This window comes from Sus scrofa, chromosome 4 (assembly GCF_054392235.1).
Source record: "Sus scrofa isolate SSC_HxYL_T2T_F1_AM1 chromosome 4, Sscrofa_HxYL_maternal_Yorkshire_Landrace_v2.0, whole genome shotgun sequence".
NCBI classification, from domain to species: Eukaryota; Metazoa; Chordata; class Mammalia; order Artiodactyla; family Suidae; genus Sus; species Sus scrofa.
The window spans coordinates 71984436-72010929 of NC_139386.1; the positions used below are offsets into that span (position 1 = coordinate 71984436).

At 36.3% G+C, this 26494-nt stretch overlaps 1 protein-coding gene across 50 annotated transcripts in view; it reads right to left on the bottom strand.

Annotated features, from left to right (window-relative positions):
- Positions 1–26494, bottom strand: part of CSPP1 (centrosome and spindle pole associated protein 1) — a 125284-nt gene that overhangs the window by 28299 nt on the left and 70491 nt on the right. For 30 of the 50 annotated variants that reach the window (XM_085022235.1, XM_085022224.1, XM_013996699.3 and 27 more), the window contains 7 exons: positions 18963–19115; positions 15400–15512; positions 12425–12574; positions 11863–12009; positions 7821–7925; positions 5475–5541; positions 4739–4856 (listed from right to left, as the gene is read on the bottom strand). In XM_085022235.1, coding sequence (XP_084878361.1) covers positions 4739–4856; positions 5475–5541; positions 7821–7925; positions 11863–12009; positions 12425–12574; positions 15400–15512; positions 18963–19115 — 853 coding nt within the window. The remainder of the gene's footprint in view (positions 1–4738; positions 4857–5474; positions 5542–7820; positions 7926–11862; positions 12010–12424; positions 12575–15399; positions 15513–18962; positions 19116–26494) is intronic. The other 20 variants (XM_085022240.1, XM_085022238.1, XM_085022262.1 and 17 more) reach the window with 1 other exon arrangement.

Here is a 26494-nt window from a genome sequence, read left to right on the forward strand (position 1 = left end):
TTTCAAAATGCTCAAAATAGCTTCTTAGAAGAATAGAATGAGTTAGTTTTAGCTTAAAATGTTCAAGTAGTAGCAAGATTACAGTCTTTGGTCAAAGAAACCAAGATTCAAAAACCAGCTCTGCTACTTACTAGCAGTTTGACTGTGATTTTAGCATCTCTAAGATGCAGATAATGTTTAGCCTTTTAGTCTTGTTGTGAGTATGAGATTAAATGAAATTACATATTATAAAGTACCCAGCATATACCAGGTCCCAATGACTGTCACCTTCCCCTCAACCTAAAATAGAAATCACACAAAGAAAGATGGTACTAATATGCTGCCCAATATAAAAGGTCATTATCCACAGTCCCCAACACTAATTTCACAATGGGCTTTCAGGGAACTTGATACCAAATCAGCTAATTAATACTCTGACCTTGTGGTACCTAGAAAGTTAGCATAGTAGGCAGGTAGCTTAGTAAGGGAGTTCTCAGCTAGGACTTTAGGGGACTGATTGTAAGAGAGAAGAGGAATGGAAAGAGTATCTCCAGCACTGAAAATAAAGTATCTGCTGCTGCTTCCCTCAGCCCTCCGTGGGTCCCCTCTATTTTTTAAAATGTAATTCTAAGCTACAGGTACATGAGAGTTGACCAGACTCCTGCCTCCATTTCTTTATTCACTAAATCTTCCCTAAGAACTTAGATGGGAAGAACTGAGATCCTTACAGGTGACGCCCAGTGTTCTTCTTGAGCTTCCCTTAGGGGACTGGGGGGGTTCACCATGGCCACAAAACTACCTTGTCAAGGCTGACACAGAGCTCTAACAGTGAACCACCTAGAGTGATAGGAACCGCAACAGACTCATTTACATGAAAAACAAATACTAAAACGGCTTCTAAGAAGACATTAAATTGGACTCCTGTCTACCATTAATGCCAATAGTTAAGTAGGCTGCTCAGTTAGGAATATACCTTATTAGCTCTTCTTTGCGCATAAGCTGCAGGTGCCTAGCACATAGTAGGGACTCAATAACATGGTGAATTAATTAATAAGAATGTCTTCCTGTGAAGCCATCTATTAAATTGGAATAAAGAACCAACCCTGAGATGTCTCTGATAAATACTGAAAACTACACCAAAATTTAATGAATTTAACCAATTCTTGCCAAATGATGGTAATTCTAACATATATTATCTAACTTAAGTTAGCATATAGAATTTACAAATTACTTTCAAATAAATATGTTTATTCTTCACTAGAATCTCATGGGGTAGAAACTGTCATGTGAGATTTGCAAACGAGAAAACTGAAAAGCTGCCTGGTTTCTCTTTCTTATACTGGTTTGCCAAAAGAAAGCACTACCTTCAATTTATAAATGAAAATAAAGAAAATGAATAAAATGTGAATAATCCATTATATTTAATTAAATATCCCTGTTTGGAATATGGAAAGATGCAACAGTTAAGGCATTTATAACATCTTAAAAGTAAATACAGAAAAACTATACTGATATTTTAATTACTTAGAAAGAGCTGACCTACTCTGGAAGAATTATTTGCTGAAAATTACCACCTTGGGTTAACATTCTATTACCTAGCTGGTCTATATCTTGACATTTCCTCACTTTGTTTACATAGCCAGAACATGCCTAGAGAATGCCAACAAAAATCTAAGCAAAGCATAACTAGGCAGGTTAACATGCTACCTTAAAATCCTGCCACATCCTGGATTAAAGTCAAAAACATCAGTATGAATTTAATGTGTACACAAACTGACAAAGGAACAATTACAGATACATTTATAACTTAGGATACTTATTATCTAGCTCTGCCTGCTAAAAAGCTTGGTTCCTAAATATCATTCCCCAAGAGGAACCAGGATTGTAGGGCTGGGACAGGGATAGATAAAGATAATCCCTGAGCGTCTTGTGGTACCAGAAAGTAAGGAAGTGCTTAAAAAGCAAAAGGATGGGACATGTCAAAGGGACAGGAGCCAACGTGGGACAGCTCCCATGGCCAAAGCTGCAAGAACTCAAGCAACAATATAAACAATTCCCACCACCTCCCAATTCTTTCAAATGCGCTAAACCCAGTGATTCCAGTGCTATCGTAAGGGTGTCACGTACCCTCTGATACAATGTGACGAGAGGCTACCCTATGGTAGCCTTTCCCAAACCCCTTATCTCCACCCCAGTCATGAGAAAACATCAGACAAACACAGACTGGGGCACATTCTATAGGATGCTTGGCCAACATCCCTCTAGACTGCCACAGTCATGAACAACTAAAAAACTGTCCCAGACCAAAGGAGACTAGGAGACAGGACAACTACATGCAGTGGGATGCCTTGTACTGATTAATCCTGGAACAGAAAGAGAACACTGATGGAAAAAATGGACAAATTCATAAAGTCTGGAATTCAGTTCATAATAATGTTCCAATGTCAGCTTCTTAGTTGTGACAAATGTATTCTGGGAATGTAAGATGTTAAAAGTAGGGAGAACAGAGTGAGGTGTGTATGGGAACTCTCTGTACAGAGTCTGCAACTTTTCTATAATCTAAAATTATGCCAAAATAAACCACTTAATGGAAAAAATAAAATAAACACCCTTTAAAGAAAGTGCAGTAGTTACCCACTGCACTGAATTTACAACCTACTAAAAGACTGCACCCCACTAAGAACACTGCTTTAGAAAATTTATGAGTCTTTTTGGCAAAAACGATCAGAAATGTATGGCAGCCTGTATATTATTTTGCTAAAAGTATTTCTGAAAATAATACATTGTTGAAGGAAAATATAAAAAACAGCTTTAAAATATAATTATCTATGATTATTCCATCTCTGAAGTTTTCTGTTCCTATTATTATTTCCCCAGCAAAGACCAAGTTTCTATGCCTGATTTTTCAGAAGACCAAGAAAGGCACAGTAAAGTGATTGTTTTTATAACTGTCTAGTCTATGTTTTCTTCTGGTCTTGTTCCATGTATCTCTGTCCTATCTTGAGCTTCCTTATCACTTATGAAGCAAAAGCAACTTCTGCATTTGTTTGCCTTCTGTACATGTGTCCCAAATTAGTCAATTCAGTGATTCCTCTGTAGCAAACTAAACCATCTATTCCTAAATAAAGAACTTGAAGAACGGTCTGTTCCCAATACTGATTTTTCACTGTCTAATCCTATTAATCATTTCATGGTTAGGGATAATGCTTTTGCCTTCAAGAAAGTGCTACTTCTAGAGTTCTCCTGTGGTTCAGTGGGTTAAGGATCCAGTGTTGTCACTGCTGTGGCTTAGGTCGCTGCAGTAGTGCAGGTTTGATCTCTCACCTGGGAACTTCCAAATTTTGTGGACTTGGCCAAAAAAAAAGAGAGAGAGGAAGAAAAGAAAAAAAAAATGCTACTTCTTTCATCTTTTTTTTCTTTTTCCTCCCCATTCCAACCACCATCACTATCATCACCATTGCCATATACATATATTCCTGGCTACAGAGGGACAGTTAAAATGCCCAGCTTACATATTTTATATTAGGTTAAATCAATATTCATTAAATACCTCATATTTCCACAGTAAATAGACTAGACAATTATAAAGAAATGTTTTATGAAGGCAATTTTATCTATATAAAATTGAAGAACATGAATTAAAAAGTATATTAGCTAATTAAGGAAAGTGCTGTTTTGCCAAAAAAGAAATAAAACCTACTACATACTATAATCATAAATAGACTAAGAAAATATAAACCATTTTGATTTACTTATACAGAGCCCTTCCACTAGAATATAATTTTTTTTCTGTGCCTATGGCAAGTGGAAGTTCCCGGGCCAGGGATCAAACACAACCCATAAGCAGTGACATGAGCCACTGCAGTGACAACACCAGATCCTTAACCTGTGGCACCACAAGGGAACTCCCCAGAATATAATTATTAGCTAGATTTCTTTTAGGAGAAAGGGTTATTTCAGTCATTATAATTTCACCAATAATCTGTGAAAAACTTTTTCAGGAGTTCCCGTCGTGGCGCAGTGGTTGACGAATCCGACTAGGAACCATGAGGTTGCGGGTTTGGTCCCTGACCTTGCTCAGCGGGTTAACGATCCGGCGTTGCCGTGAGTTGTGGTATAGGTTGCAGACGCAGCTCGGATCCCACGTTGCTGTGGCTCTGGCGTCGGCCGGTGGCTACAGCTCCGATTGGACCCCTAGCCTGGGAACCTCCATATGCGGTGGGAGCGGCCCAAGAAATAGCAACAACAACAACAACAACAACAAAAGACAAAAAAAAGAAAAACTTTTTCAAGCACGCAAAATTCTAGTAGATGTGGCTTTATGATAAAGATTATTTAATCCTGTTTCCAAACTGTAGGATTACTGGATGGATTCTGATTCTTTATCCTGACAAAAAGAACCCAAGAACAAAGGGAAAATACATTTGAAACTTGCTTGATATGGGAGTTCCCATTGTGACGCAGCGGAAACAAATCCAACTAGGAACCATGAGGTTGCCGGTTCAATCCCTGGCCTCACTCACTGGGTTAAGGATCTGGAGTTGCCGTGAGCTGTGATGTAGATCACAGACATGGTCTGAATCCTGCATTGCTATGGCTATGGTATAGGCTGGCAGCTGTAGCTCCGATTTGCCCCCTTGCCTGGGAACCTCCATATGCTGTGGGTGCAGCCTTAAAAAGCAAAAAAAAGAGAGAGAAACAAAGAAAGAAAGAAAGAAGGAAGGAACGAACGAATGAACGAACAAAAGAACGAACTTGCCTTATATGAACTTCATCATCACTGTCCATGTGTAACAACCGCCCCTGTAGACGCCGCTCTTCACTACGAAGCTGCCTTCTCATTTCTGACAACTCCATAATTACATTTTTTTTCTCCTCTGCAAATTCCCATTAATAAGTTAAAAATATGACAGGTATATGAATAAAAGATTAAACATTAAATAAATATAAACTGACTAACCATAACGCTAAAATGCTCATTTTTATGAAAGCTATTTTTAATGCTTTATACATACAGATCATATTTATGAACATCATTAAGACCTACAAACACATTGACCTAACACAGAAATTTCAAAAGTTAAGAAACTTTCTTGGGGTGAGGAACACTGCAACTATGAAGGGGCAGCCCAACAGAATTCCTTTGTGGCAATGGACAGTTCTGTACCTTGATTTTATGGTGGTTACACAACTTATACATGATAAAAATGCATAGAACTACACACACACACACACCCCCTCCGGACACACAAACACTAATACATGTGAAAATTACAAAATCTGATGAAGCCCTGTAGAGCCTGCCCACATTAGCTTCCTGGCTGTGATACTGCATCCCTGAGGGACACTACAGGGAGGATGCAAGCATCTCTCTCTTCTCTTTTCTACTTTGCAACATCTGGGAGTCCATTTTTCAACATAAAAAGTTTAAAAAATAGAAAAAAAAAAAGAAAGAAAGACATAGTCTAGATTACAAGCATAATAGTTAACTGTACCTTCTGCACGAAGCTGATTTTTCCTGGCAGGTACCGGAGGAGACTGTGCCCTGGACATGGAACTTTCCTGTGTAACAATCATAACAAAGAGATACTCAGAATTCTTCCCTACTCAGCAGCTTTCAGAGGAATTTTCTGAAGTAACTCTGTGTAAGAGAAAACGAACTCCCCACCATTCTATCTATGAACTTACCTACACTGAATTTTCCTTCCCAGTGCAGTGAGAGAGGCCTCACTCCATCCAAAGGTAACCCTGTCCGCTGTACGCTGTATCTGGTAAATACATCCTTTCTACTCTTTCTCCACCCTGTTCCTCTCAGCCTAGGCTTAAAAATCTCTCCCTTCTTTCAAAGTCTTACCTCACCCTTCATCATTCACTCTCTGCTGTCCGGCCCATCCTCCTGCCTTCAGAGCCACTCTTCTTTAAAGGCAGTACATGCAGGATGTATGGTGTCTGCTTCCTTGCTCCCACTCACTCCTCATTGCACGGCCACTGACTTTGCTTCTACACTGCATCCCTCTCACTAACATGGCCAGCAAGATCCCAAGCGACACATTCAACAGGCATGCAGAAGTTCCTGGGCTAGGGATCGAACCTGCACCACAGCAGTATGGTGCTGGACATTAACCCACTGAGCCAGCAGAACTCCTCAGTGGGCATTCTAAGCCCTGAGTTTACTTGGCCAGTAGCAACTGATACCATTGCCAGTCGCTGTCACCTTCTCTGTCTCCATTTCCTTTCTGTGCTTCTTAAATGTTGGTAACTTCCTACTGTTCCATCCTTAGCCCTCTTTATTTTCCCTGAACGCATCCTAGACAATCACATTAATGAGACAAACAATAATCTTAATAGTTTCCAAAACTAAAAATCCAGTGCAGAGTTCCTTCCTTAGCCACAAACCTGTATTTTCAATTATCTATTCTATAAAACCCTCACCAGAAACTTGAAAGTCGTCATTGACTCCTACCCACCACACACACTCAGTAATGCCACTATCTGTGTCTCTTATATATCTCTTGAAGTTGTCACCCCTTCTCAATCTTTAATGTCACTTGCCTTTGTTTAGGTGCTGAAAGTCTCACATGTGGACTTCTACGATAGCATCTTAACTTGCCTCCATGTTTACATTCTCACCGGCCTCCATAAACCCCTACACCACTGCCTGAGAGAACATAATCCAGGACGAACACAGCCATGTCTTCTCCTCCTTAAAATATTACGATGAACTCCTGGACATTACCTACCAAAGACCTACTTCCTCAGTATCTCAAGGGGGTGGAACTGAGGAAGATGTTCTGGCCCGCTTCTTTGTAATAGACAAAGAAACTGGTAACTGACCTGTGTGATGGAACAAGTGTGCCACACAACACCCTGTGTACATTCTAGCCTTTCCCTCCTCTAACACTTGGTCAGGTGTTATCAGGCCAGACCAAACCATGTCTTCTCCACACGGCTTACAGTCCCCTTCACGATTCTGCACTAGCTGAAAATCCCTCCTCCACATCCTCTTCATGGCAAACTCCCACTCATTTTTCAAGAGTCACTCAAGGATCAACCCTTTTGGAATATTTTCTTGGCTCTCTTTTGATTGTAGCTCAGTCTAAAGTATAAGGGATGTTTTCAGAACAACTACAGCTAGCTAGAAGATATATTATCAAAGAAAAGACCTTCTTGGGGGCCCCAGACAACTGCTAAATTATGATTTGTCAAAAGAATTTAAACTTTGGGGCACCAAGTATTATCAGCTACAACTGAAGCAGCAGACAAATCACTGTAAACACTAGCTACATTTCATATCTGAAAGAACATAACCTCACTAAATAGGATGAATAAGAAAATCTCATTCAATCCACTCAATCCAAAATAACTTAGCTGAGACGAACGTATCAAAAGAACATCACTGGAAAAATGAGTATGCATTATTTTGCATTTAACTTACTGTTTTGTGGTATACATAAACAAAATATTAGAAACACTGCATTTTTATAATAATATTCTTTGGCCTTATTTAATATGGTTTGCCATGAAATGTCAGTGATATCCTATTTTCCCCATCAGTTTATATTAGCATGTGCTTTATGTATATTACTGCCCGTTTTCAATACGTGAGACAGTTTTATGTTTCTTGAGTCTACTAACTGACTAGCAAAGATTCCAAAAAATGAGTAATCGTTTTTCTTCCTTTAAGGTATTTTAATAGCCTATTAAAAATAATGTCCCATGAAAAGCAAACCATCCCAGCTTCTTGGCCATATCTAGATTCTGAGTAATTTCCACTTCCAAAAAGTTCAAATGTCTTAAAAAAAAAAAAAAAAAGAAAGAAAAGAAAAAGAAAAAGTATATACCTGAATAAAGGAAGTTAAAATGCTATCAACCGAAGGAGGTCTTTGGAGTTTGCTTGCAATCTTGTTCTGAAGGGCTGGAACTACAGGAGAAGGCTGTCTCAAACGCTGGAAGGGGGAGGATATGTAAACATTACATACACACACACCTCAACATATGCCTGTGTGTGTGTGTGTGTGTGTGTATACATACATACACTCCAACATGTCTACATATACACATTCACACATATTATACGACACAGGTATGTAAACACACACTCCTCTAACAGTGAACAAGATTGAGAAGTTCAAAATGCTATTGTATAAAAACAATACAATAATTATTTATGGAAAATTTATATAAATATCAGATCACTATGTTATAGACCCAAAACTAATATTGTAAATTAACCAACTTTAGTCAAAATATATACATTTACCTAAAAAGCTGGAAACTCAATTATCAAATATATTCATTATGATAAACATAAATGGATTTAGATATCCTTATCAGTAGAATATAACTCAGATCAAGATTAAAGAAATTCAACAAAGTGAAATAAAGCAATACCATACCAAACAACAATAACAAAAACAAAAAAATAAGCCAGAGTAAAAAACTATCTTAATCATGAAAAGACACAGGACAGTATAAAAAACAAACAAAAAACTTTTTCTGGGAAACAATATAAATCAATCTCAAAAAACTAGATCCCTTGTCACCAGGAACAGCATGGCTCACGACAGAGTTCTATGTCTCCATAAGAAAATAAAACAAGGTTTCAGGTAACAATGTAATAGAGCTAACAGTTCCCAACTTTATATTAAAATCAAAATGCTGAAATACAGTAACTCCCAACAAAATTCAACAATAATTACGTGGGTAAAAAAAGACCCAAACCCCAGTATAAGTATGCATGTCAAATTGTTCATTTTGCAGAGTACAAAATCAAATATTTACTTTCATTGGTGACTCTGATAAAACATATAAACATATGCAAGACAATTAAAAAAAAACCCTCTGGGTGACCATAAGCAGAATTATAAAGACAATTTAAACCTTCTAAAGGCCTATAGAGGATGAAACAAAGAAGTGTCCATATAATTTTAATTAAAAAAATTTTTTTTAATTAAAACTTTTTTTTTTTCCGTCTTTTTCCCTTTTCTAGAGCCACTCCCACGGCATATTTAGGTTCCTAGGTTAGGGGTCAAATTGGAGCTGTAGCCACCAGCCTACGCCACAGCAACACGGGATCCGAGCCGCATCTGCAACCTACACCACAGCTCAAGGCAATGCCGGATCCTTAACCCACTGAGCAAGGCCAGGCATCAAACTCGCAACCTCATGGTTCCTAGTCAGATTCATTAACCACTGCTCCACGACAGGAACTCCTAAAAATTAAAACATTTTTTAAAAAATTAAATTTTTAAAAATTCTTAAACTGTCAAGGAAACAAAAACAAATCAGAAATTCAATTAATATGATAAAATATATTGGATACAATAAATATAAATGGATTTGCTTATCGCCATTTGAAAGACTAGAGTCTCACATTAGGATAAAAAAACACATTTAAGGAGCTCCTGTTGTGGGCTCAGCGATAATGAACCTGACTACTATCCATGAGGATGCAGGTTCCATCCCTGGCCTCACTCAGTGGGTTAAGGATCTGGCATTGGTGTGAGCTGTGATGTAGATTACAGATGTTGCTCAGATCTAGCATTGCTGTGGCTGTGGTGTAGGCCAGTATCTGCAGCTCCAATTCGACTGCTAGCCTGGGAATTTTCATATGCTGCAGATGCAGCCCTAAAAAGCAAAACAAACAAACAAACAAAAACCACATTTAACAAACTAGATAAATATACAGACTAAATAAAAAAAGGTGACATAAAAGTAAAAACTCAAAGAGTAGACAAAAATATATGTATCAGGCCTACATAAATTTTAAAATGACAGCTAGTAGAGTTCCCTTTGTGGCTTAGCAAGTTAAGAATCTGACTAGTATCCATGAGGATACGCATTCAATTCCTGGCCTCACTCACTAGGTTAAGGATCCGGCATTGCTGCAATCTGCAGCGTAGGTCACAGATGTGGCTTGGATCTGGCGTTGCTGTGGCACAGGCCTGCAGCTGCAGCTCCACTTTGATCCCTACCCTGGGAACTTCCATATGCCACAAGTGTGGCCCTAAAAAGAAAAATAAATAAATTAATTAAATTTAAAAAATTTTTAAATAAAATGACGGGTAGCAATGATAATTTCAGAACTGAGGGCAAAACTAATTAAATGGAACAAAGTTGGTCTAAAACTTCATGGTATTTCACAATTAAACTATTAACAGTCATAAAATTATATATTCCAAAGAAGCAGCATTTTTTTCTTAAATAAAATAAAGTGGCAGAAACACAATTGTGAGAAATGAACAATTTTCGTTCTCCAATAATCAATTTTACAATAAAATATTCTCTCAGACCAACTTTTCTATAAACCAAACACTGCTATAAAAAACTTTATTAACTTAAAATATGAATGATATGACATTTAAATGATATACTTTAGAAGGCTGAGCAAATATATATATCCAACTTTTTATCATAAGAATGAAGGGTATTGCCTAACATTCCAGGAACAATAAAAATAAACAAAAAACACAGACTGCAACTATAAATTCTCTTTAAACAATGTTTCAGCAAATTCAAATTGTGAATACTTATTTCTATCCCCAAAAAACCCTGGAATGAAAAATAAAATAGTGTATTTGAACCAATCAGAAATGTATCAAACTACATCATAAATATAACAGACAAGTCCACTGGTTATTCTACTGTCAATTCTACTTACAAGAAATAATGTCTTTATACATCTAAATTTCTGAAAACATTATTTTAGAATTAAATTGAGCTGAGAGTTCCCTTCTTGGCGCAAAGGAAACGAATCCAACTAGGAACAATGGCTTCACTCAATGGGTTAAGGATCTGGTGTTGTCATGAGCTGTGGCATAGGCCAGCAGTTGTAGCTCCCATTTGACCCCTAGCCTGGGAACCTACATGTGCCGAGGGTGCGGCCCTAAGGAGAAAAAAAGGGGGATGAAATTAAATTGAGCTAAACCTGTAAGACATAGAGTTTTTCAAAGTGTGGTTCACAGGTCCACTGCATCAAACCCCTAAGACTAATTAGTAAATCAGACTTAGTAAATCAGATACTTTGTAGGTGAGACCCAGGAAGATGTATTTTTAAATACAGCTTTGAAATACAAGCACAGGTGTGACCTAGATTCTGATAAGGGCCAACTGGCTTTCTACAGAGAAAACTTCTAATAACTTGGATTCACTCACCTAACCGTGACCATCAGCCCCCATACCTCAGAGACATGGACTTCAAACCAGTCTATACTGAGCTACAAGTTTCTTTTTTAATTTCCAATCTGTCGTGGACATATGTGTAAAACAGAGTAAGAATGAATTACAGCTGACCCTTGAACAACCCGAGTTTGAACTGTACGGGTCCACTTACACGGGGATATTCTCCATTACAAATACTACAGTACTACAGTCAGTGTTTGGTTCAATACACAAAAGCTCAGGAACCAGAGGTATGAAGGGCCAACTATAAATTACACATGCACAGGTTAATCCCTGCATTCTAAGAGTCAGCTGTACTAGATAAATAAAAACTCTTTAACAAATGTTACATAATCACAACTTTTTAATAGATTCAACAACATAAAATTACCTTGACAAATTGCTACAAAGGTTCTAAACACTCTCAATTTCTGCACTTATTCTTGTCAACAACAGTTTGTAGTGTCCTGGTCTACAGACCACGGGAACAAGACTAACAACCGTAACAGAAGTTAAAGCTATTCTGTTCACAGCAAAGAAAAGAGCAACAAAGCACAGTGACATCACCCATACAGGAAGAGTCTGTTGCACCCACAGTAGTACCACAAAAGGAAAAACAAAAGCATCTCCTCTGCTTCCTCTCCTTTGCTGACCACTCCACTACTCACTTAGTAACAGTGGATTTAACTGTGGGGTTCATAGATATCTTTGATTGAAACTTACCTTTGTTTCTTCCCCAATTATATTTTCTCTTTCGTAATAGTGCTGAAGTTGTAGGTTATGTTTTTCTTCTTCTTCTTTCTTCTTTCTTTCTGCTTCTTTTCGTCTTTCTTCAGCTAACCGAATAAGCTCTTCGTTTTTCAGCCTTTGCTTTAAAATAAACAAAAAAATAAATAAATAAACACTCCACACAGATATTCTATAGTCCATTCAGAAATTTGCTGCCTTATCTGTCTGAAATAAAGAGATAAAATTCAAGGCATAGATGATATAGTGTTCTTTAATGTAAGTAAGTTGTTTGCTTAACAATAAAATATTAGGCATCTATTATAACATCCTGGTCAGCCTAAACTATTTGTTAGCTTTTAAAAGTCATCAATTATCTCTTTTCTTAAGTTAGTCTCTTGTTTCAATAAAATAACATCTAATGAATGCATATTGATTTGATATTTTCTAAATGTACTCCAAGACTGTTCTCCTTCTTAAGTAATAAATATCTTTTCAAGTCAAGAAAAAGATTTCACTTTCAGACTAAGTAGAAAAACAAGAGTAGGAAAAAACACACCTCCTCCTCCTTCTCCCTTTTCTTTTCCTGTTCCTCTTCATACTCTTGCTGAATCCGTGCCCTCTGCTCAGCAAGCCGTTTTTCTTCTTTTTCTTCAGCAATTCTCATTCTCTCTCGCTCTGCTTCTTCTCTTTGTTTCTTTTCCTCAATCTAAAAATTAAACCTAGTTATTACTTTGTTAAACTATTGAAAAGTTAGAAGAGCACTTAATTTACCTTATTAGCCTATGAATTTAACATTTGTACTACATTTCTGTCTGTAAAAATTAGTTCCTAAATTTTTCAGTTTCCTGTATTTTATCAGGGAGGCCACATAACGTAATGTTAAGAGCTATGAGTAAAATTCCAGTTCCACCAGACTGTGTGACCTTAAGGAACTTTCTTTTTCGGTTTTGTCATCTGATAAAAAGAGTTATCAATTTTATTAACAGTATCAAAGGAGTACTCAAAGAACTGAAATGTTTTTGTAAAAAACAAAAGTTCCTCCTGTATAGAAGGTACTTAACAAATAATTCATGATTATACTATTCTATAATGACTGCTACTATTATGTCTCAAAAGTTCCTTGGCTTGATTAGTATTCTGAAACAGTGAAATATTTTAGCAATCAATCTTTATTTTTTTATTTATTTATTTTTTTTTGTCTTTTTGCCATTTCTTGGGCTGCACCTGTGGCATATGGAGGTTCTCAGGCTAGGGGCCGAATCGGAGCTGTAGCTGCCAGCCTACGCCAGAGCCACAGCAATGCAGGATCTGAGCCATGTCTGCAACCTACACCACAGCTCACGGCAACGCCGGATCGTCAACCCACTAAGCAAAGGCAGGGACCGAACCCGCAACCTCATGGTTCCTAGTCGGATTCGTTAACCACTGCGCCACGACGGGAACTCCTAGCAATCAATCTTTAAGTATCTCTTCCCAGAGTTCCCATCATGGCTCAGCAGTAACGAACCCGACTAGTATCCATGAGGCCTGGGGTTCAATCCCTGGCCTTGCTTAGTGAGTTAAGGATCCAGCGTTGCTGTGGCTGTGGTGTAGGCCAGCAGCCACAGCTCCGATTCAGCCCCTAGCCTGGGAACCTCCATATGCCACAGGTGCAGCCCTGGGAACCTCCATATGCCACAGGTGCAGCCCTAAAAAGATAAAAAAAAAAAAAAAAAAAAGAAATCTCTTCCCTAGAATCGCATTTCTTCCTTCCTATCTCCTGACAAATTGTAAGGTGAATGAGGATTTTAGCCACAAAGATTCATAATTAAGTTTCGTTTGAATGCCACCTGGAGCCTGCGGTGCTGAGTATTGTGGGGGAATGTTCCAAGGCAGAGTATAAGACCTGAAAGAAAGAGACCACTAAGAGGTAGTCTATGTCCTCTGTGAAGCAGGGAGAGAAGGTTGGCAGCACTGGTACTGGGTATTCATGATGCAGGTTTAAGGTTATCTATAGATTTCAGGCCCCCTTAAGCATGCATTGATTATAACTACTCACATTATTTTTATTGTTCTTGTCTGCATTTCCTCAAGCTTCAAGATTGCTATATTTAGTACTAACAAACTATTGAGCTATAATAACTTTAATCTCCTTACATGTCCCATGATTTTATATGTGAAGATATTTCCTAACACTTCTTTCTTATAACACTATTAAATATGTACAATCCTAATATTTAGTACTCAGCAGTGTGTATGTAATCACGTCTTCAATTAAAATAGCCCTAGAGAAAACATCATTCAGGCAGTCAATAAAACCTCACATTTAACACTTGGTTCTCCCTTTTTCCTACTCCATGAAAAAAAAAAATCATAATCATTTATCCATTAATGGAGACCTGCTATCATTATGAGCAACATACCACAGGGTCCTTCAAGAGACCCTTAATCTGCCGCTATCTGACTTGTAGAGCAGGTATCCTTGGGCTCTCTGCTGCTACGCTATTACATTCAGTATCTCTGCTCACTCTGCTAATCCTCAGAAAGGTCTTTTCATTCATTTCCACTGTCACCACTCTAGTGAAATAGCCTTGCTTCCAATCTTTTAAATCTTCCAAAAATACATTCCCGACAGTAAAGTCAGACGAATCATTCTTAAGATTATATCCATTATGCTGTGTTATTTAAGGGTCCACAATAATTAGGATTAGAAAAATGGCATGTTTGAATAGAATCTTTTTAAGAAGAATTTGTTTAAGAGGTCAGGATTAAATTGGACAGCCTTAAATGTCAGACTAAAGAATACAGACATTTTCTGTAGAAAATAAAAGCGACTGCCAGGTTTGAATAACGAAGAAAAACATAAGAAGTCATATCAAAGGAAAATTAACCTGGCCACAGGATCAATCTGACACTGGGATGTAAGTGTGGATATGGAGGGGAGGGAGGTAAGAGAGAAAACATTCACCTCAGGATCCATCCCAAAGGTGGACACAGTATGAGAGTTCAATAAACCTGTTTGCTGAATAAATACATAATGCTCAAGTGTCTTCCTTTGGGCATTTCTAATATTTTAAATGCTGTGTGCTTACATACACAAATTTTCAAAAGACTGCAAAATGTATTATTATATTTATTTACAAACTATTCAACTGAGTCAACAGTATCAAATCATTTAGAAAAAAAACTAATTATCTTCTAACACATAAGCTCTCTAGAAAGATTGATTCTATGCCTAATAGGTGAACATCTTATTAAATATTTCAGTTTAAATTTCAGCATTCTTTAACAATTAATTATTTAATAAAATTTAGAAAAGATTATATTAACTGGTATACCTGTCTCTGTATTTTTTTTCAGATATAAGTAAAATAGTATAATAATAAATTAAATTACAATACAATGTAATTTATATCTGATATAAATTAGATATTTTAGATAAATGCATAGCATTTTAGAATTTATTCTTTATCTTATAGATAAAATTTTTCCAAGTTTAGTTTATTAAAATTCTTACGAAATGCTGAAACAAAGATCAAATAAGCATTTCACCTGAAAACGAAGAAAATTCTTGTATAATTCCTGCTGTTTAATCTGAAGTTCAGTTGGAGGCTCACCAAATATATTTCCCCGAGCAAAAGGAGAGCTCTGTGTTTGCATATGACCTTGAAAGAGAAATTTTACAAAAACATACCATTAGCCAATGCTTAGAAAACGTAAAGGTTAAAGAATGAAGACTTTGCTAATAAAATCAAATTTTGAAAAAATGTGCTAAATATAGGAGTCCAGAGGTTGAACTCAAAAGAAGGCTGAGATCAGAATCTAAAGACCAGATTAAAAAGTAAAGAGAGAAAGAAAACTGTTGAAACTAAAACAAAATTAATACAGAGTTGAAAAATCATTATCTATACCTGAAAGACACCAAGAAAACATAAAAGTTAATGACCTAAACTCTCACTGCAGCAAAGGCTTTAAAGAAAATCTTTATAAACAGAAAAAAAGTACATGTTTAAATTCCTATGTATGAAATGTAATTATCCTTTCCTTAAGAATACTGCTTAATTATACCTTAAAATGTATTATGTATACACATACAAAAATTTCCAAATTGTTTTAAAAATCAGTAATGCCAAAAGTCGATTTCCATCCATCGTTTAAACAACAGATTAGAAACTCAGCTCTAAAAATATTTTTTACAGACTAGGTTGACTGCTTTAATCACTGCAGTAATTTTTATTTAAAAATTCTATCAGGTTAATGAGATATAAACATGAAAAATAAAAATATGCTGTATATTACCTATAAATGTTATTAAACATTCTGGGAAAGGAAAAACTTATTTCATAAAAGCAACATGGAAAATAATTACATCCTAGAGGTCTCTTTGAATGAAGAAAAAAATGGTATTTAAATTTAAGCCTCTCATAATTTTTTATATCCCTTTCTAGTTTCTTTACACCATCGATCTAAAGCATTTATTTCTCACTTGTGTAGTATGTGTAGGCCAACTACTTTGCAGTTTAGCTATCATTTAGGTCTATTTTGCCTTGGTATTTAAATTCATTAATGCTTATTTGAATAGATTGGGAGAAGGCCAAATAAATACCTAAACATTAAAATCTTATGGTGGAAAAGCTAACTAGTAAAACAAAACTGAGTGGTATGTTTCACTTTAATGATCATTTAAATTCTAAACCTTTGAGGCAATTAGATAACAAATAGAGACAAGCAATGTAAGTTTTTAAAAACAAAAGCACTATAAAAATAAAACCAAAGGGAAACACTTGCTCCAACAAAGAAAATGAAAATGTAACCAGGCATCACACAATAAGCCAAAAGAATAAATTTAAGCCAAATTAGTATGGATTTCATGTTTTTTTTTAAATCTAAGAACCATAAAGAAAAACAATAAGCTTAATTAAGAAGGGCCTCAAAAACAGGCCTAATGATAAAAAAAAATAGAGGATTATGAATTTTAAGTTCACTTATAATATTCAACTTTCAGATATACTCAAGTTTTCTAAGGCCTTTAAAATATATGCCACATGTGTATGTGCACACACGAGTATATAAAGACACACATACTCTTACACATATATATGATGGCATAGCAACATAACAGGTGACTCAATAGTTTCTTGCATTCAGAAAGTCTATTTTAGGTTAGTTCTTTGGGAATGAAGTTAATTTGGGGAATTTCAATTCACCAAAGAAAGGGAAATTTTAACATTTTATGATTTTATATGATTTTTTAAACTAGAGCATCCTGGCCACAAGAGCAGCACCAAAATCCTGGTGGTGTATAGAAAGCCAACAGATGATAGATCCTGCTGTTATATTTAATCATCAAACTTGCATGTGATCTTGGGAAGAGGTCATAGAAATGATTTCTCCAGCGCTTTTGCTTGGTAAACAGAGCTAGACGCCTCTAGTGTTCTAGGCGTCTAGAGAAAGTTCTAGCTAAGAGGGAACTACAAACAATACTGGGTGTGGAAGAGAAGGGTAGAGAAAGGAGCTGTACCACTGATCTCAATGCAGACTACCAGGAGAAGAAGCCAGTGAAGAGGAAAAACGATAATCAGAAATAATTCAAAATCCTCTTCAATAAAATGAAAAGGTGTTTTTGACAATGCTGTTAGACTCAGAGTGAGACAAATGAATAATTTCATCAAAATCACAAGTTCTAATTTTAGTATTCCAAAATCAAAACTTGATCCACTGTGTAAAAATCTATTGTGGATCAAAGTAGGAAAGCATTTTCTTCATTTTTCTTCTAATTAGAGATCAAACAGTGATACAGGCTGTCCATGGAAACAACACACAACACATCTCCTGAAGTGTTCAAAAAGGCTGCACGGATTAGTGCTACTACCATCAAAGGCTTGAAAAATGCAAGGCTAGTAATTCTAATCAAACTCCCAATTTAGTCTGCCTATTAGGGAAATAAGTCACATGTATTAAAAGTTTTCAAATTTTTTTGAAGACTAAATTTTTAGAAGATCAGTCTGTGACATTTTAGAAGGGTTTCCTAATATAGAGTTCTTTTCTAGACTAAAATCAAGATTTTTGTGGAAACACAAAAGAGAATTTGTAGTAAGTAAATGGTTACTTTTATAGGCATGAAAATATAGTGCAAGGTGATATATTCCATTAACTTTCCTTGAATTTTAAATATGTAACATTTTCATATATGCTTGATAAAGATGATGACAACTTTTCCAGGAAAGTCATAAAGAAGATATTGAATAATCTTCGATTTACAGAACTTTTAATTAAAAGGACCTTATTTAATAGCAAATCAAAGATATTTGCTTAAGTAAGGCAAATGTGACCAGAGGTTAAAGTAAGCTTTTTTTTTTTTTTTTTTGGCTTTTTAGGGCCACACCTGCAGCATATGGAAATTCCCAGGCTACAGGTCAATTGAAGCTGCAGCTGCCGGCCTACATCACAGCCACAGCAATGTGGAATCGGAGCCATATCTGTAACCTACACCACAGCTCATGGCAATACCAGATCCTTAACCCACTGAGTGAGGCCAGGGATAGAACTCACATCCTCATGGATACTAGTTAGGTTTGTAACCCGCTGAGCCACAACAGGAACTCCCAAAGAAAACTTTTAATAAGTTCATTTATTTCTTTGTACACTGTGGTATTATAAGGGAGGGCAAATGATTATAAAACAAGCAAAACATGAATTTCATTATGCGATTTCTCATACAACATCTGACAGGTTCTCACTAATTCAAACTAATTCTTATAAGAAGCAAACTGTGTATGGGTAAAAAGACTATTTGATTTTAGGAAAAGTCCTTCCCACCAGCAAAATAAAAGTATAAGCAGCAGCAAAAGCACACATAAGCAAGTAATAAAGCTAAGAAGAAATACACAGTTTTAAGAAGCAAAATGTAATTCCTCATTCACTTTTTTCAAAATACCTATGTGGAAAAGTTACTATAAATAGCAGGAATAATGTGTTTTGCTTCATCACACAGGGTAAGCAAAGTCTCAAAATCACCGTAAGAACCCTGTCAGAGAACAGAAAAGAAATGCTACTGAACAACTTTAGAAATGTAAAAAAAAAATGAATTAAAAAAATAGAATATGATTAAAAACCTGAGTTTTTATTTGCAGAATCTTCTAGGTTCTCAGCATTTGAAGTGGCTAAATTTTGGTCTAGAGATACAACAGCCCTTTTATCTTCATATGTCCTTGCATCTGGGTTATGGTAGGCATCTATATTTTGTCTGTGCATCCTATTCAAATCAGCTGAGAGGGAAAAATAAGCCATTTATTTCAATAAATACACTTCCATAATTAGTATGCTTACTACATTTTCTTAAAGTAGGGAAATGGGGAGAAAAACAATAGGACAGAATTGGAACAATGCATTGGTATCTTGGTGCCCTGAAAACACAAACAAAATTATCAAAACATGTAAGAAATTTTTCAAAAAATAACCTTACAAAATAAACTCAAAATTAGTAAAGAACGTACAAGTATATAGATCTTTGACAATCCATAAAAACCATATTCATGTTACTTTAGAACTCTGAATATCTTAAATACAGGACAAACATAGCAACAATTCAAAACAAGTCATAGTAAAATTTATCCAACATCATTAGCGTCCCTAGTGAAAAAATATCATATGGAGTGGAGTTATAAAATATATTCAGGGAACTCTCAAATGCCACAGGTGCAGCCATTAAAAATAATAATAATAATAAAATAAAATATATCCAAAACTTTTTTGACAATCCTCCCTTAAAAGATGGCGCTCAATTCCCCTCCCTTCAAGTGTAGACCACTTCTTATGAAAAGGATACTGAAGAATGATGCTATATGATTTTCCAGGCTACTTCATAAAAGATGTTTCCACCTTGCTTGATCTATTGGATCACTCACCCTGAAGAAAGCCAGCTACACATCATAAAGACACTTAAGGAGCTCTATGGAGAAGCCCACATAGCAAGGAACTGAGACCTCCTGAGCCATGTAAGGGAGCCACTGATGAAAAAGATTCTCCAGTCACAATTAAGACTTCAAATGACTATAGCCCTGACTGACATCTTGGACTGCAACTTCATGAAAGATCCTGAGACAGAAACCATCCAGCTAAAACATTCACAAATTACTGACTTAAGAACTACAAGATAAAATGTTTGTTATTTTAAAATACTACATGTTGGGTAAACACAGCAACAGACACCACATGCACATGGCAAAAATCTCAGTATGTAAGACTAAGTCAAACAACCAGTCAACCTTAAAAACTAACTTGAATGATTATAGAACTCAAAAGCTTTAACAAGATAAAAAGCTGTTTTTCTCCATTAAAAAAAAAAAAAAAAAAAACTGAGATAATACGGCAGCAGTGAAAGTGACTTAAACCTGGACATAGGAAATGCTTATTAGGAAGCTAGTTATATTGAAGGATGTATTTTCAACATGAATCACAATTAGAATACCAGGTAGAACATGGCAAATAACACATGAATATTACCAAAGAGAAAGTGACTTTTTAGAATCAGGAAAGCTCACATCCTGTTGCATTATTTAAAACAGGTTGAATTTAGAAACTGGACAGGAGCTTTGCATGTGAAGATGAGTGGAAAAGCATATTAAAGAAACAGCTCTGGGGAGTTCCCACTGTGACTCAGCAGAAACAAATCTGACCAGCATCCATGAGGAAGCAGGTTCGATCCCTGGCCTTGCTCAGTGGGTTAAGGATCTGATGTTGCCTTGAGCTGTGGTATAGGCCACAGATGTGGCTTGGATCTGGCATTGCTGTGGCTGTGGCGCAGCCATTGGCTACAGCTTCAGTCTGACCCCTAGCCTGGGAACTTCCATATGCCACATCTGTGGCCCTAAAAAAGCTTTTAAAAAAAAAAAGAAGAAGAAGAAGAAAGAAATTAGCAAATCAAATTCCACAACATGTAAAAAAAGACAGTAAAGTATGAATAAAAAGGGTTTATGCCAATATGAGTGGTTCAGCATTTAAAAGATCAAAGTAATTCACCACATGTCAAGAGAGTTAGAAAGAAAGATGAGATTATCTTTTACTTACTGTAGAAAAGCACATTTTGTTAACAAAATTCAACATACACTCATGATGAAAACTCTGATTAGGAACAGAATATCCTAGGCCTGATTTAAAAAAAAAAAAAAACAAAAACCTATTAAGAAAATTCTGGGAGTTCCCGTTGTGGCTCAGCAGTTAAAAATCCAACTAGGATCCATGAGGATTCTAGTTTGATCCCTGGGCCTCGCTCAGTGGGTTAAGGATCTGGCATCACTGCAAGCTGTGGCATAGGTCACAGATGAGGCTTGGACCCCTGCATTGCTGTGGCTGTGGCACAGGCTGGCAGCTGCAGCTCCAATTCGACCCCAGCACTAAAAAAAAGAAAAAAAAAAAACCCTAACAGCTAACATCAGTCTTAATAGTGAAAGAGTGAAAGCTTTCCACCTAAAATTAGGGATAAGACAAAAATGTCTGCTGTCATGATGCTTCAGAACATTGTACTGAAGTTCTTAATCAGTGAAAAGGAAAGTAAAATAAGTAAAAAGCATTCACATTGGAAAGGAAAAAGTAAAACTCTGCTAACAATGATTGTCTACATAAGAAAATCCCAAAGAATCTACCCCAAAAAACTATTAAAACTAATGAGTGAGTTGAACAAGGACAATATACAAAAATCAACTATGTTTCAACAAACTAGCAATGAGTAAATAGATACTGAAACTTTTTTTTTTTTGTCTTTTTTTTTTGCTATTTCTTGGGCCGCTCCTGCGGCATATGGAGGTTCCCAGGCTAGGGGTTGAATCGGAGCTATAGCTGCCAGCCTATGCCAGAGCCACAGCAACGCGGGATCCGAGCCGCGTCTGCAACCTACACCACAGCTCACGGCAACACCGGATCATCAGCCCACTAAGCAAAGGCAGGGACCGAACCCGCAACCTCATGGTTCCTAGTCGGATTCGTTAACCACTGTGCCAGTACAGGAACTCCTGAAACTTTTTAAAATGTATCTTTTAATATAGCATCAGTAGTTCCCACTGTGGTGCAGTGGGATAAGGATCCAACCAGAGTGGCTGGGGTCCCTGCAGAGGCATGGGCAAGATACCCAGCTTGGGTTAAGGATCAGGCATTGCCTCAGCAATGGTGGGTCTCACCTGCAGTTTGGATTCAATCCCTGGCCTAAGGAACTTCCACATGCTGTGGGTGTGGCCAAAAATAAATAAATTAAATAGTATCAAAACACATTAAATACCTAAGTATACAATTAACAAAATATGTTATATGAAAACTAAAATATTGCTAAGAGAAGTTAACTATGACCAATTCGTGGATAAATATTCCACATCCGTGAATCAAAAGACTCAATACTGTTAAATTAAGATGCAGGCTGTCCCATAATTGATCTCTAAAGCTAATGAAATCCCAATGAAAAATCCCACAGTGATTTTTTTTAAGGTTGACAAACAGAGTAAAATCTATATGAAAATGCCAAAAGAAGTCAAGTTGCCAAAACAATGTCTTGAAAAAAGTAGAGCAATGTTCAAGGACTCATACCTCTCAATTTCAAAACTTACTACAGGAGTTCCCGTTGTGGTGCAGGGGAAAAGAATCCAACTAGGAACCATGAGGTTGCGGGTTCGAGCCCTGGCCTCATTCAGTGGGTTAAGGATCCGGTGTTGCCGTGAGTTGTGGTGTAGGTCACAGATGCGGCTCAGATCTGGCTGTGGCTGTGGCATAGATCAGCAGCTACTGCTCCGATTAAGACCCCTAGCCTGGGAACCTCCATATGCCTCGGGTGCAGCCCTAGAAAGAAAACAAACAAAAAAACAAAACTTACTACAAAGCTACAGTAATAAAGAGAGTAATAGGGCATATGTATAGACATCTAGATCAACAGGACATAAATCAGAGTCTGGAAATAATTTCATGGTTAACAACAAAGGTACCAAGTCAATTCAAAATGGAAAAATGTTCTAAAATTGACAATGTGATTTTAGCACAACTCTATGAATATGAAAAACTACTGAATTGTATATTTTAAATGGGTAAATTATATGATAGGGGAATTACGTCACAACAAAGCATATATATAAAATACATATAAACATATATATATAACATATATATAAAAACAAAAAAGACACAGAAAAACAGAAGAACTGTCAGAATGGAGGAGACAGATGAGGCCTAAATGCTGTACAGAATCTGGACTAGAGCCTGGAACAGAATAAGGACATTATGGGGAAACTGGAGAAATCCAAGTAAGGTCTACAATTTAATTCAACATCAGAGAACTAGGTGAAGGGTACTCTGTAATACCTCTGCAACTCTTCTGTAAGTCAAATTATTTCAAAACAAAAAGTTACAATGAAATATCACTACACACTTAATAGAATGACTAAAATTTTTAAGACAGGTATTTCAAGTGCTAATGAGAATTCAGAACAACAGGAAATCTCATGCTTTGCTGCTGGGAATGCAAAATAGCACAATCACTTGGAAAATGGTCTGGCAGTTTCTTACAAAATTAATCATACACTTACTATATGTCCCAGCAATTCCATTCCTAGGCATTTACCCAAGAGAAATGAAAACATGTTCACAAAAAGACCTGTAAGTGGATGTTTATAACTTTATACATAATTGCCTCAAACTGTAAACAATCCAAATGTCCATTAACTGGTAAATATATAAACAATTGGGGTACCTCCCCAAAGCAGAATACTATTCAGTAATTTTTTTTTTTTTTTTGGTCTTTTTTTGCCTTTTCTAGGGCTGCACCCTCGGCACATGAAGGTTCCAAGGCTAGGGGTCTAATCGGAGCTGTAGCCGCCGGCCTACACCAGAGCCACAGCAACGCGGGATCCGAGCCTCGTCTGAGACCTACACCACAGCTCATGGCAACGCCGGATCCTAACCCACTGAGCAAGGTCAGGGATCGAACCCGCACCCTCATGATCCCTAGTCGGATTCGTTAACCACTGAGCCACGACGGGAACTCCACTATTCAGTAATTTTTAAAAATACACTACTGACCTATATTACAACATGGATAAATCCCAAAAATATCATACTAAGTTTAAAAAAAGACATAAAAGGCAATACTATTGTGCCAGAGAGCAGCTCTGAGGCTAACAAGGGTATAGGGCTGGATAGGTTAGAAATGTTCTATATTTTGATTGGGGCAATGGTTACCAGAATCAGTTATCAAAACTCATTGAACAATACACAAAAAAGGATGAATTTTATTGTATGCAAATTGTATATCAATAAACAGCATAAAAACAAATATAAATCTAACTAGGGCAAATAAATACTTAAATACATGTAAAGAAATCTTGCTATTCATCAATTAGAACTATGCGATATTTTTGCTCTCTTTCAAATTGGTTAAGCTTTTTTTTTTAACTTTTTTTCTCTTGGTGTACAGTTTTAAAAATTTTTAACACAGAGTCATGTAACATCGCCATATTAAGGTTACACAACAGTTTCATCAGCTCCAAAACTCCATCATTCTGACTCTTTATAGTTACTCCCTCTCCTCAGCCACAATCTTTGCTGAGCAATGATTTGTTCTCCATTTCTACAGTTCTGTGATTTTGAGAATACGTATGTATATAAACTTTACAGAAAGGCTTCTGTCCCTTAAGACTTCCTTTGAGAGTCTTCCAAATTGTTCTGTGCATCAATAGTTCATTCTTTTTCAATGCTGAGTAGCATCCCATCACAGGGATGTACCACAGTTTGTTTACCCATCCGCCCCCGAAAGACACTAGAACATATGGGAACGTTGCTGTTTTTTTCCTCCCCATGTTTGTCAGCCTGTGCTTTTTATTTTTTTTAATCACTCAATGAATTTATTACATTTATAGTTGTACAATGATCATCACAATCCAATTTTATAAGATTTCCATCCCACACCCCCAAAGCATCCCCCCACCCTCCCAAACTGTTTCCTTTGGAAACCATAAGTTTTTCAAAGTCTGTGAGTTAGTATCAGAACATATGGGAACTTGAATAAAGAATTTTAATAAATAAAGAACTAAGAAAGGAGACATTTTAAGTGGTGTACAAATAATCAAAATGAGAGGTATTTACTCTGAAAGGGTTGATGCTATGTTACAACTGTATGAGTAACGGATTTTGGTATTTTATTAATAACTAATTTACTTCATAAAGACATCTTTCCTAAAGAGAGCTAAGATAATGGTGAACATTCAGTTTTCTTTAATTTCTCTACAATAAAAGATTCAAGATGAAACAGGAGTAATTAGAAAAGCCAGAAACTGAATTTAAGTTATCCAACACAACCTCTGTTACATGGGTCTTGGCCATCACATGAAGTAAAGCACAACACTGATCTTCACTACACATTTCAAATATAACAGAAAAACTATATTCCCTTTCTCTCTAAAATATAACAGCCACATACAAAACAAACCAATTTTAAGTGTTGAGTTTATTTCTTTGAAAATACCATTAAAAAAAGAGTTCCACTACATTTGATAAAAATAGTATCTTTTCTATTTCATGGCATGACTGTAGCATTAAATAAGCAAACTAAGCAATACTACTTAAAATAAAAATCTCAGAAAAATTTGCTCCACTCCTGTTAGGTCAAGGAATCCTAAAACAATATTTTATCATTCAATAATACACACTTACCCTACTCCCTTCCATCAATTAAATGCATGTAAAACACTGTAACTGTACTGTGTGAACTGGAAATAATCTTAGAGGCAAGCTGGAAACTTCTAGGAAATTATTACAGTGTAAGTTTCTGTTAGATAAGCACCTCCTTTGTGGTAACTGTTATGTTTTTATCAAATCACAATTTACATTACTCTAGCAAAGACTGGGTAGATGCTTGTCAATCTCATATTCTCCTCCTGAGTATAAAGAAACCTAAACTTCCTAGCCTCCCAAGCAGTTAGAATAGAATCTTATAACAATGCTAGGTCTGAACAATGGAACAAAGACAAAAATAATACTCCTCCATTTTCAGGCCAAGCCCTAACAAAATTTTCAACTTGTTCTCCTACCCTCTGGACCACATCTGTATGGACAAAAGCAGAGATCTCCAAAACAGAGGAGTGACACAATGGGAGTGGCTGGTTTCCCAAGTCACTTCTTGGAGGAGAACCATTCAAATGGCATCAGAATGTGACCTAAGTGAGAACTTACACCTCCTTAAGCCTTAAGACTCTGAGAACTGGCGGCTGTTTGTTAGAGCATTTTTCAATAAATGCCTTCACTTTCATAGGAAATGGTTATAGCACTATCTATAAAACTAATGCTTTTCTAATATATAGCCAAATAAACATTTAACTTTAAAAATAAATGTTTATCTATGTATCGCCTAAAACCTCATCTATAGAGTAAGAGTTCTAGTCTTCAAAACAAAGTATTTATTCTGTGAAGACAGGATAGGCATAAATCCTTCGAGAAAGAAAAGAGTTATGTTATTAATTTTAAGTGGGCCTTAAATCTTTTTTAAAAATCCATCTTTAGCAAAGAATCAAAGGCATAATACTTAATAACTCAATGCCTCCCAAAATCTTCTGATTTTATCACTCAACTATTCCTACAGCAATACATATACCTTAAGAACATGAAATTTACATTT